Genomic DNA, 12,226 nt, shown 5'->3' on the forward strand with positions numbered 1-12,226 from the left:
TATGTGTGTGTGTGTGTGTGTGATTTTTTTATATCGTCGCGAAATGTAAACTATATTAGAGATTTAAAAAGTTGAATATGTCTATCTTTATCCACGTATACACTCACGTAAAGCTGTATACATTATATCTCGTTCTGCTTGATTGTTTATATCGTTGCAAAATGTAAACTATTTTATCGCCCATCTCTAATTTAAACCCGACTGGCATGAAAAAATATATGGTAACGTTAGCCTATAAACGTTAACTTCATGATTTGACTTAACTTCAAATTTCAGGGTTGCTGTTTTATATTTATTGAAAATAATAAACGAAAGGCAGTTTTTCTTCATTATCACTCCACAGAGGTTATTTATGTCACTGTGTTTAACGGTTTCTGCTCTCTGTAGTGATGATAAGGGACATAATTCTCCGAGGACACGAACAAACACTTCACACTTCTTTACACACAACCCTCGATATAGCCGTTAGGAGGGAAAAAATCGTATTTATTTTTTCTTAACTTATTTATTAATTCAGGTAGGTTAAGCGATTAATTTTAATTTCTTGAGGAATAGAGGTAAATGGTCTTGGTGGTGTAAGTGTAATAATAAACTGAAGTATTTATGTTGCCCTCTCTCTCTCTCTCTCTCTCTCTCTCTCTCACACACACACACACAAACACACACTCTCTCTCTCTCTCTCTCTCTCTCTCCGTCTTGTTGTTACTGATTGTAAAGCCCCACAAAGGCCGCCGCCATAGTTAGTAATGCTCCCATGGCAACCAGGAAACACTTCACTTCAGTCTGTGTGCGAAAGGGAGGGAGTCTGGGTGAGGTATTTGAGTCTCTCACACTCAGTGCTTTACCATTAGAAATAAACATTAAAAAAGTAGCACAACTGGAAGTAACAGACCAGATGATATTTCTCTCCAGGTGATCAACTGGATAATATAAGTTTCCTTTGTAAGTATTTTTTGTGAGTGTGTGTGGATTTACATAAGGATGTGAGTGCATCTCTGATCTGTATTAAATGAATTAATTTGTGTGTTCTTGTGTGTGAATAAGGTTTGGATCTGTACTTTTACAGCTGTGTTAACAAATGTATGGTTGCATTTTGATGGCATAAATAAGGTGTCCTATTTAGGGGGGTAATCTCTGTGTTTATTTTACAGGTGTGTGTTAATGTGGCTAGTTTAGGGTCATGGCATCCACTGGTGTCTCTAGTCACCTGCCTCCAGTCAAGAGTGTAAAGGTCTACAGAAATGGAGACCCCTTCTTTTCAGGTTGGAACAGGTTCTAAAACAGTTTTCTGTATAAATGCAGTACAGTCAAAGCATATATATCGGTATATATACTGGGCCTAAAACTAAGCTAAGCTCTCAATGGCTGGTGACTTTAGAAAATTTACCAGCCAGAAATATTTTTTATATTTGTGACGTATTTCCAAGTGAAACGGAATATTGAATAGAGGGCGGGGTTTCACTTTAGCTCACTTCCTCTCCATCCCTCGCTCATAGAAAACTGACGGATGGGGGGGAGTGGTTAAGGATATTTAACCCAAGGTATCAAACTGACGTGACGTCATCAGGGAAGGAAGCAAATGTTCAGATTTCGATTAAAGATTACCACGACAAACACATTTTTTTCTGTGTTTTAACTTTTAACACAGATTCATTGTTTACAGCAAGACTACTAACGTTAATGTGCGCTAACAAAGTAAAAAGGGTACATTTTTATTTCATGACGACTTTAAACTGATTTAGCGAAAACAGCCATTTATGACACCATTTCTTGGTTCTTTTTTGTTTGATTGACATTAAAAATACATAAAGACAGCAGTAGAGATATATTAGTATGTTGTCACTTCAACACCTGCACGGATCCAATATAACGTTACTGTTACTGTACACAATGTGTGATTGTACTACACATGTGCTTTCTTTCTCGACTTTTTACTTTCATTAAAGAAATTACCGATTGTGTTTACTAGGATATATACTCACAGAGACGGGCATTTTTTTACATAATTTTGTGCGAATATGTCCGTTCAAGTGCAAGAAGACGTAAAACAGAGCTTATTTCAGTATTCGCACACTTTGGTTGTGAGCGCATACTAAATTTCCCACACAACGCATGAGTTCCTTTTTACATCTTGCACTTGAATATTTAAATTGGCAATTTTGAATATTTAAATTGGCAAGGCTTAAACTTTCGTGACATTGGATTGTTAGAATTCATAAAAATGTTATCGGACAACTGGCAATTGACACCGTCATATACTCGCCAATGCCAAATTTTTACACGAGTGAGTGAGTGTTAATTTTAGCCCCTGTGATACAGTATTTCTGAAATAAAACTACATGTGTCATTTCATATATGTGTCATATATATATATATATATATATATATATATATATATATATATATAGAATATTGAATTGAATATATATATACTGTATATATTTCTGAAATAAAACGACATGAGTCATTTCATGTGTGTATGTGTATGTCTTTTTGGATCAGGAAGGAGATTTGTGGTCAACCAGAGGCAAATCTCCAACATGGATGCATTTCTTAATGATATCACTCTCAGTATCGGAGCTCCATTGGCTGTTCGAACTCTCTATACGCCACGCTGCGGCCACCGGGTCACGGACCTCACTGACCTACAGCAAGGGGCACAGTATGTGGCTGCAGGGTTTGAGCGCTTTAAGAAACTGGAGTAAGTGTGAATTCATTTAGAATGAGAATATTCTGAAATATCCAGAACTGAAATAAATGAAATGTTAAATAAGTTGAAGTACTAAAATACAAAAAATATATACAAATTAATAACTTACTTAACTTAACAAATTAATTAATAACACATATAACACACATATATTAATAACACAGGCCCCCTGTGGTGAAAATCAAGCTTTTAATGTTGTTTATATGTCTATGTGGTGTTTTTTTATGTGCTTTAAGACAAACCATAAGTAAACCAAAGACCGTCTCAAAATCGCGGTTTGAAATCGCTGGTGTGAGTGGGTGTGGTGTGAGTGTAAATATTCATTGAACCGCGTATACTAAATGAGGCAAGGGTGTAGAGTTACATACAAGCTATTTTAAGGCATGAAGGAAAAAACTTTTAAATTTGTCATTTTGGTGATCAAATATGAGTTTTAAGGGATACAATTATTGAGGGGTACTTTAAAACCAAAATTAAGATGAAAATATCTTTTAAAAAAATCAAAATTTTCATAAATACTTTGAGTTAGAGTAGGATCATGCATCAATAAACTGGATTCCAGGCTTAATATTATAAATGGCTAAAACCTGCATAGTATTTGTTTGTCTTTTCTGTATGTGTTTAGTTATCTGAGTACAGGACAGAAGAAGGGTCCAATGTTCAGAGCTGTGGAACCAACACAGGTACATCAGTTGTGTACTTATTACTGATTTGTTGCTTTTTAAATCTAATTAAGCTATGAATCAAAATTTTTACAATATTCTAAAGTTGATATATGTAATTATGCATAAAAAATCAAACCTGTTTGTCTGTGTACTGGCGTGTTATGTTGTGTTTGTGTTTTTTTTTTGTTGCTGTGGATGTTTAGCTGAAGTGTCATAAAGAGGAGGAGAGGGAGAAAGGGGTGTTATTGTCCCTTCCAACAATAGAAGGCCAGGGGAGACACGCTGTTAGTGTTATCGGATCAGAAAGCTTGTTAGGACATGTTTAAGAGCCTGACCCCTTAATGCTGCGCACAGAGCTGCTAAAACCACTGTTAATAATAGCCTTGAGAGCAGGGGACACTGACTCAGCATCAACATATTTGATTTGGTGGAAAATCACTGACTGCATATTATCCTGCTTATTAGACAGCTGCATACTTGCCAAATTAAGAAATGGACATTTAATATTGATTTGCAATTTTTGTATTATGTGAGAATTAAGAGGATGCAACGTGATATGAGAGACATGATGAGAGACTGTGTGGGAAATTAGTTTCCTGCGAATTAGTTTACAGTTTAACGGTCACTATACAAAAAATATTGTTTGTATGGTATTCTTATTGTTATAGACAAAATAATACATATAATTGTCAATTAATAATAAGTACTCTTTTTACAGGCTAAAGGACTGGTCAGGCCTAATGTGTCTGCAAAATGGAGGAAAGTCATCACTCTGCCCTGGATCATACAGTGAGAACTCAGACATTTAAATGCACAAACATAATGCTTTAACTCTGTTAAACCACTTTGGTAACACTTTACTTGAAGGGGTGTGCATAAGACTGACATGACACCTTTATAAACCATGAATATGAAGGAGGTTTTATGCATGTTTATGACAACTGTCATTAAGTGTCATTCGCTAAATTATGACATTTTTAATGCAAATATGACATTGATTGAGATGTCTTTGTTATGACAACTTGATATAAACCAATACATCATAACCTGTCAGTGTCTTGGTAATGACAACTTGACATTACCAAGATAACATAAATTGTCATAAATATGTCATAAACATGACATAGCAGATTAATTATCAAACTTAAGAAACCACTTAGCTTTATGGGTTAACATTACATTAAACGTGATTGGTTTTGACATTGGCTGTCATGAGGCCATTATAACTATTTTTCTTGACCTCAACTACAGTGGTACAAATTGAATTTGTCATTAAAATATCATTAAATGTTAATACTCTGTCAAATTATTTTATAACAGTGTCATGTATACTTTTCTTGACCTTAACGACAGTGGTACAAATTGAATTTGTCATTAAAGTGACATTTTAATGACAAATTCAATTTGTACCACTGTAGTTGAGGACAAGACAATTTATGTTGTCTTGGTAATGTCAAGTTGTCATGACAAAGACACTGACATGTTTTTGATGTATTGGTTTATGTCAAGTTGTCATAACAAAGACATCTCAAACAATATCATATTTGCATTAAAAATGTCATAATTGAGCGAATGATACTTAATGACAGTTGTCATAAAGATGCATAAAACCTCCTTCATATTCATGATATGTGTCATGTCATGATTATGAAGGTGTCATGTCAGTCTTATGCACACCCCTTCAAGTAAAGTGTTACCACCACTTTTTATCATGCTTTCAGAGAAATTCAAACTTATTCTTCCTTTTCCCTCTCATATTCAGTGTATTTAGGAACGGGGACATCCTCAGTCCTGCCCTGCGTCTGATCATTCCCAGACCCATGCAGAAAAATCTAGAGCAGATCTTGAGCCTCATTTCGGAAAAGGCCATGCTTCGCACAGGAGCTGTGCGCAGGTGATACAAATATACATACTGTATGTGTTACGATGAGCGTATGAAGCAAGTCCTCACACATGGTGAGATTGTTTTGATTCCTGCAATCATTTCACTTTGTTGACCTCTCAGGCTCTGTACTCTGGAGGGCTTCACAGTGACCTCCACAGAGGAGCTGGAGTCTGGGCAAAGCTATGTTGCTGTTGGAACAGAGAGGTTCAAGAAACTCCCATATGTGGAGATACTGATAAACAAAGCAACAGGCAGCAGCGCGGACAGGTGATGAGGGTGGATAATTGAGATGAACAATACTCTCATTTTTTTTGCACATACACTACTGAATAAAATAAATATTTTTATATTTTATATTATATTTTTGAAAGGAGCCACTCATGCTCACCAAGGTTGCATTTATTTGATCAAAAATTCAGTAAAAAGTACTATTGTGATATATTATTACAATTAAAAATAACTATTTTCTATTTTAAAATATTTTAAAGTGTAAGTTATTCCGGTGATTGCAAAGCTGCCATTACTCCAGTCTTCAGTGTCACATGATCCTTCAGAAATCATTCTAATATAATATTTTGTGCTCAGGAAACATTTCTTACTATCAGTGTTGAAAACAGCTGTGAATTCTTTGATATAGAACATTCAAAAGAACAGTGTTTGAAATAGAAATGCTTTGTAACATTATACATGTCTTTACTTTCTATTTTGATCAATGAATGCATTCTTACTGAATAAAAGTATTATTTCTTTATTTTCAAAATTATTACAATTTTATTGATCCCATACATTTGACTTGTAGTGTAAGTATAAATGAAATCATGTTAAATAGGATCTATCTGTCTTCACTCTAGACATTTTGCAGGAGACAGAGGATTACAGAGAAGAATTAAGGTACTATTTACACTTAATATACAGTGGAGTTAAAATAAATATATTTTTTATTAAAAAATATATTACAAATCATTCAAAAATCATATAATAAATATATTTTGAGGTTTAAATTAGATTTTAACTTTTTAGTCTCAGACTTAAGTATGGAGCCCCGCTGTATGTTTATTTTTAGTGTGTCAGATTAATACATTTTCATAAGACAAACTGTTCTATTGAAGTTTGTTAATGTTCTTTTATGATGATCCGACTCAAGAGTAGAAAGATTTTTCCTCAGGACAGCCACAGTGATTCCACCCTCCTGAATTCACCTGAGGTAAAACCCAAATACTCAGTTTTTCTAATTCTCCTTTTTTCCCCCTCTGTTAAACACCGTAAACAATGCACTTTTTAAAATCCACATTTCTTAATTGGTGCTTTAAAGTAGAGCGTCATCTTTCAACCGAACCCAAAAAGGCTTCAGATTGTTAACCCACTATATTGAACATATCTTGTGTAAATGGTGTCTGCTTTCAGAGGGAAGGCAGGCGTGTGAAGTCCACAGGAGATGAGGTGGAGCGAGAGAGTTCCCCTCAGCTGGTTAAGAGGAGAGGAAGGAGAGGAGAAAGAGAGGAGAACTCTGTTTTCTACGCCAGACCTGTGAGGGTTCGCAGACACCCACACACACACAGACCCCCACCTAAAGCCACAACAGGTGAATGCTTAACAATTAAATAAAATATACTTACTAAATAAAATGTAACTTTTTTTGTTTATTAACCTGTTGCAGTCTCTCTTGTGTGATATTGTGTAATTGTGTTAGATGAGCACAGTGTGTTTAAGGCCTCTGAGAACAGTATGAGAGAGGAGGTTCGAGGTGCTGAAGAGGTCGCGGAGGATGAAAACACAACTGTAGAGCTTCCCATTGACCAGGTACACCTCTCCCCTCTTTTGTCCCATCTCATCTCATCTAGTCTTTTCTAAAATTGTTTTCATTTCAGAGAGAAGCAGATATTGTGGAGGATGAAGAGCCTCCTGAAAGAGATCTGTTTGACCCAGCCAGTACAAATCATGTGAGTGTGTGAAATGCACATGATAGTAATGACAACTCAATCATGAAATAACACTATTTGTTTCCAATTAAGATGCATTCTGGTGAAATACACAGTCCATCAGCTGATCTTTCCAGTGAAAACAGAGATAAAGAGTTTGTAGTGTCCGAGAAGGAGGCATGGGACGATACGTCAGCTTTGCGGAGAGAAACACAGCAGGGATACACGTCCAGCATAGAGTCTCAGCCTGATGCGAATAAACATGACATTGTAAGACACTGTGCTACATGGACTTCTTTTTTGTAGTTTTACCTCTTAATTGTGTTTTCACTTAGGCTTACATGGAACTAAATCATCTTAAGAGGGATTATCATATAATCTCATAAAATGATGCAGATTTTCTTCAGGTCAGCATAATTCTTTCATTTTGTTCCTATTTAGGAGTCAGACACACAGCATTTCAGATCTTCATCATCATCACTCAGGGTCTCTGAACATTCCCCACGAAGTGAAGAAACACAGCAAGAACCAGTCAGTTTATGAGTTGTAATTATATTTAATGCATAATATTTCAATGCAAGTGATGTAGTGTAGTGCCATCTCTAGTAAAGGCCTGATATCTAATTGCTTGTGGTAGCCAATAATACTCAATGCATCTTTTTATAGTCTAATATCGGATTACGTATTTAGAAATTATTAGAATTATGTGTAAACATGAATCATTTATATACCTTGTCTTGCTCTCTTTGTGTATGTATCAGACTTTGGGTTACCATGAGGAACAGACAGACAGGGATGCTGAGCGCCCTCTCCAGGCTGAAGATGATGCAGGACACAGAGACACACCTTCCCAATCCACACACATGCTCTGAACACGGAAATCGCTATAAAATTGACATTATCTTGGTGAAAAAATGGCATTTAAAATAATGTACCCTTCAAAGTAACAGTGATCTCAGCATGCAGAGATTCAGTGAAAAATATGCTTTTTTATTTCTTATGTTTAACCAAATATGACCTCTGAATATAAAATATTTAAAATAAAGGTATTTCTAACACTAGCCACTTTCACATTATTAGTACAAATCCATATAAACTTCCGATAATAATACAATATGTACAAGTATTTTGTATGTTCCACAATCCACATATACAAGTGACTCTTCCCACAGTTGCAATTAAAGTGCAAAACATTTAGATTTCACTTACACAGTTCAAGTAAAGATTTTAAGTTATACATTGTTTTCTCCTGATAAAGGTTCACGGTATATACAGAAAAGGAAGCAGCACAGATATTGTGTCAGTTTTCAATAAGGTGAATATGTTTGACAACATGGCTGGAGCCGAGCTTTCTCCTCATTCACCTTCCAGTCCAGTGGCATGTTTTAGTGGTCACTTGAGTTACGGAGCCCTGTGCCGTCCGTCTCAGAGACAGAACTCAGGACGCACACAGTCACTCCAGACATGATGAGTAACATTCCCAGCAGAGCTCCTACATGAGCAGAGAGACAGAGAGTGAAAGACCTGTATAGAGAGAGTGAGTGATGTTATTAAAGGTACTTTAATACCTTACCCTTTCCTCCAAACTCTTCTCCAAGCAATTTCCCCATTAGTAATGTGAACAGAAATGTGAGGGAATTCACCATGGGCACGGCCAGAGATAGATCTACAAAACAAACAGCACTTAAAATCTCAACTCTACAATAATATTCTCTCATCATTATTGAGAATCATATATACTGAAGAAATATTAAGATTATGCTAATCCTAACATAAATTGTCGATACCTAGAAATTTCTCACCTGTAGAAGCGAGAGTGAAATAGAAAACTACTGATCCACTTTGGTTTAACAAGAATGGCACCAAATACTATAACATAAATAATATACACAAATTATATAAAATATACAAAAATATACAGACTACATGCATAAAATAATTACACACCTTGAGATTAAGAAAAAGGAATTTGATCTCGGCCAAAAACTGGAGGAGTTTGTTGTCCCTCTGAACTCCTTCAATGCCCTCTGAGCCTTTTTTCAGGAAGGGGTTTGTTCCTCCCCACAAGATCGCGACCAACAACAGACAAAGCACTTCACCTGGAGAGAACGTTTATGCGATATTTTTAAATGGACAATTCAACACATTTATATAAATTATAAACAAGACGGAACATAGTGATTCCATATAAATATATGCAGACACACTTGTGGAAGACAGATATACTACTGCTTGATTCGGAATCGCATTCCGCCATTGAAAGAGATGGTAAACGTAGTACGAGTAGTGTAAGTTACTAGTATGCAGTTCCGAATTCAACTCTAAACCTTTGGACAGCATACACGACAGTCTCACCTGCTGACACCATCCTACTCCTCTTCAAGTAAAGGAAACTGGCACTGCCTTTTTCTTGTATGGTTTAAGGGCGGTTGATAATCCAACTTTTGGTGTATTACCGCCACCAACTGGACTGGAGTGAAGCATCAACGGAAGGAAAAACAAAACAATCATGAGGAAATAAAAAATAAAATAAATAAAAATACTTAAATTTGTGCCATGGAAATGTCATTTAAATTCTACTTTCCAATTCTGTTATTTGAGATAAGTAAGTATTTCTCTCTGTATTCTTGACTGTTGAGGCAACTAAATAGATTTGATAGATTGAAATTGATTAAACCTATATCTTTCAATTTCTTAATCAACTCCTCTCTTTCCTTGGTAAATAGCCTATACTGCTCAATGCAGAAGTACATCATCAATAGTTTCGTCTTCACTACAGCAGTGGTTCTCAACTGGTTTGGCCATGGGACCCATATTTTCCCATGGTCATCAAGCCGCGACCTACTTTTTAAGGCTATATATATATACATATGTACAATTGTAAAAAAACAAAAACAAATTTATTCACACACAAGTACCGTCCCACTTTAACATACACGTAAATGGTAAGAATATAACTAATACTGATGAATAAACTAGGCCTATAGGATAAGGCTATTGAATAGCAGTCTCAAACTAGTTTTTGTTAATACAATTAAGTTGGTATGAGCCACCACAGTCTTTTATAAATATACAAAATGACACAAAGTGAAAATGACATGGTTTGGGGTTATGGAAACAACAGTTATCAAGGTGAATACACAATACTAACATGAACTGTTAATGAAACTGCTTCTGAATAAAATTAACATCATATCTGCATGCAAATCCTTTCCAGCTAACACACAACGTACCAGTTTTGTGTAACTTCAACATTGCGTCAGCTTGACGCTGCGGGAACTCTTCCCCTTCTCCAAAATCCTTGAAAACTTATAGGATAACGCCAGTAAAACAACTGGCCAATTGTCGTGAAATATGCGAATTGCATGCAAATACTGACGAGCCTTCAGGCAGTATAAAATGTGGAGACGCAACAATTGTGTCACAATCTTTTTTCCTTCAATCTTTTTTCCACGCTGTCAAAGATGCAACAGAAGAAGACACAACAGACACTGCATTCTATGAGGAGGCGATGTCCACTAAAGTGTGAGTCGTTAAATGAGCATTAATTAGATAGGAGACATGATATAGGTGGGGTTACATTAACTGGTAGTTCTCTTTGAAAGCATGCTTGAAATAAATACAAATGCCAGAGGCACTATAGAAGATATTATAATAATAATCATTCACACAATGTCCTGGGATGCATGTTCATTTATAGAACAGTTTGTCTAAAAATTAAAGGGATAGTTCACCCAAAAATATAAATTACCCCATGATTTACTCACCCTCAAGTCATCCTAGGTGTACATGACATTCTTCTTTCAGACAAATACAATCAGAGTTATATTAAAAAATGTCCTGGCTAATCCAAGCTTGTAATGGGAGTGAATGGCTGGAGGAAATTTGAAGCCCAAAAAAATTCATCCATCCATGATAAAAAATACTCCACACGGCTCTGGGGGGTTAATAAAGGCCTTCTGAAGTGAAGCCATGGGTTTTTATATGAAAAATACCCATGTTTATAACTTTATAATCTAAAATAACTAGCTTCCGCCAGACGACCGTACGCATACTACGCAAGTCGACTTGCGCCACAAGAGTAACCCATGACGGGTGTATGACTTGTTATGATGTAGGAGTATCGTAAGCTTAGACGCCTCTCGCCTCTTTCATTTCCTACCGTACCTGATCTTCACCTCTCACGGCAGGATTATATACAGTTCCAGCAGCATCAAGCTGACGCAATGTTGAAGTGACCACTCCCGAAAGGGAACGTCTCCGATTACTGTTATAACCTCGGTTCCCTGTGATGGATCAATGTTATTATTATTATTATTATTATTATTATTTTATTCCACCTGTTTGTTTTTTGTTGTTGTTATTTTGTTATATTTTGTTATTTGTTTTAAATCAGGTACATATAAGTTGTTTTGAATATGTATTATGTTTAATACATTTCAGGGTTTTGTGCTACAATATCCTGCCTTGTCAAACTTTTTATATCTTTTTAATATCCTAACTTGTCAAACTAATAATAATAAAACAAGCAAATCAATGTCTTCAGGATTACTAATGCTGCTGTGTTACTAATAATTTGCCTACTTATACTACGCCCAAAAAGTAAGTATTTTTGTGAAGAAAAAGTACACTCCCTTGAGGAGGTCAGCCCTATGTTCCCACAGCCCTATGTTCCCATGGCCCTTTGTTCCCACATTTCTAAGAATTTTTTTTTTTACTGAAAATTTTGAAAATTAGGCCCTATGTTCCCACAGCCCCTATGTTCCCACAACCATATGTTCCCACAGTCCTATGTCCCCACAGTCCTATGTTCTCTCATTTAACTATGTCCCCTATGAAGGGTAGGTTTTAGTGCTTGTGCTGGTACAGGGATAGCCCAATTACATCCCAGACAAGTCTCCCTCCTGTGAGGGGTAGGTTTAGGTATGTTAGGGTTAGGGTTAGGGCTGTGGGAACATAGGGCTGTGGGAACATAGGGCTGTTGGAACATAGGGCTGTGGGAACATAGGGCTGTTGGAACATAGGGCTGTTGGAACATAGGGCTGTG

At 36.1% G+C, this 12,226-nt stretch overlaps 2 protein-coding genes across 4 annotated transcripts; one reads left to right on the forward strand and one right to left on the reverse strand.

The window, feature by feature from the left end:
* Positions 1–780: 780 nt before the first annotated feature.
* Positions 781–8,072, forward strand: dcdc2b (doublecortin domain containing 2B). Of its 2 annotated transcripts, none has more exons than XM_084092323.1 (15): positions 781–942; positions 1,152–1,262; positions 2,503–2,701; positions 3,336–3,393; positions 4,094–4,164; positions 5,138–5,269; positions 5,381–5,527; positions 6,112–6,151; positions 6,405–6,464; positions 6,665–6,842; positions 6,951–7,060; positions 7,129–7,200; positions 7,273–7,449; positions 7,621–7,710; positions 7,941–8,072. In XM_084092323.1, the coding sequence occupies exons 2-15, from the start codon at positions 1,181–1,183 to the stop codon at positions 8,049–8,051; spliced, it is 1,527 nt and encodes a 508-aa protein (XP_083948449.1). In that variant the 5' UTR covers positions 781–942; positions 1,152–1,180; the 3' UTR covers positions 8,052–8,072. The 2 variants fall into 2 exon arrangements, with proteins under 2 accessions (XP_083948449.1, XP_083948450.1); XM_084092324.1 differs by having other exon boundaries at positions 6,426–6,464.
* Positions 8,073–8,148: 76 nt separating this feature from the next.
* Positions 8,149–10,002, reverse strand: tmem234 (transmembrane protein 234). Of its 2 annotated transcripts, none has more exons than XM_084092331.1 (5): positions 9,535–10,002; positions 9,127–9,278; positions 8,982–9,048; positions 8,753–8,845; positions 8,149–8,671 (listed from the first exon to the last, which is right to left on the reverse strand). In XM_084092331.1, the coding sequence occupies exons 1-5, from the start codon at positions 9,545–9,547 to the stop codon at positions 8,565–8,567; spliced, it is 432 nt and encodes a 143-aa protein (XP_083948457.1). In that variant the 5' UTR covers positions 9,548–10,002; the 3' UTR covers positions 8,149–8,564. The 2 variants fall into 2 exon arrangements, with proteins under 2 accessions (XP_083948457.1, XP_083948456.1); XM_084092330.1 differs by having other exon boundaries at positions 9,387–9,554.
* Between the last annotated feature and the right edge of the window lie 2,224 nt (positions 10,003–12,226).

Source organism: Abramis brama, assembly GCF_963993115.1.
Source record: "Abramis brama genome assembly, chromosome: 19".
Classification (NCBI taxonomy): Eukaryota; Metazoa; Chordata; class Actinopteri; order Cypriniformes; family Leuciscidae; genus Abramis; species Abramis brama.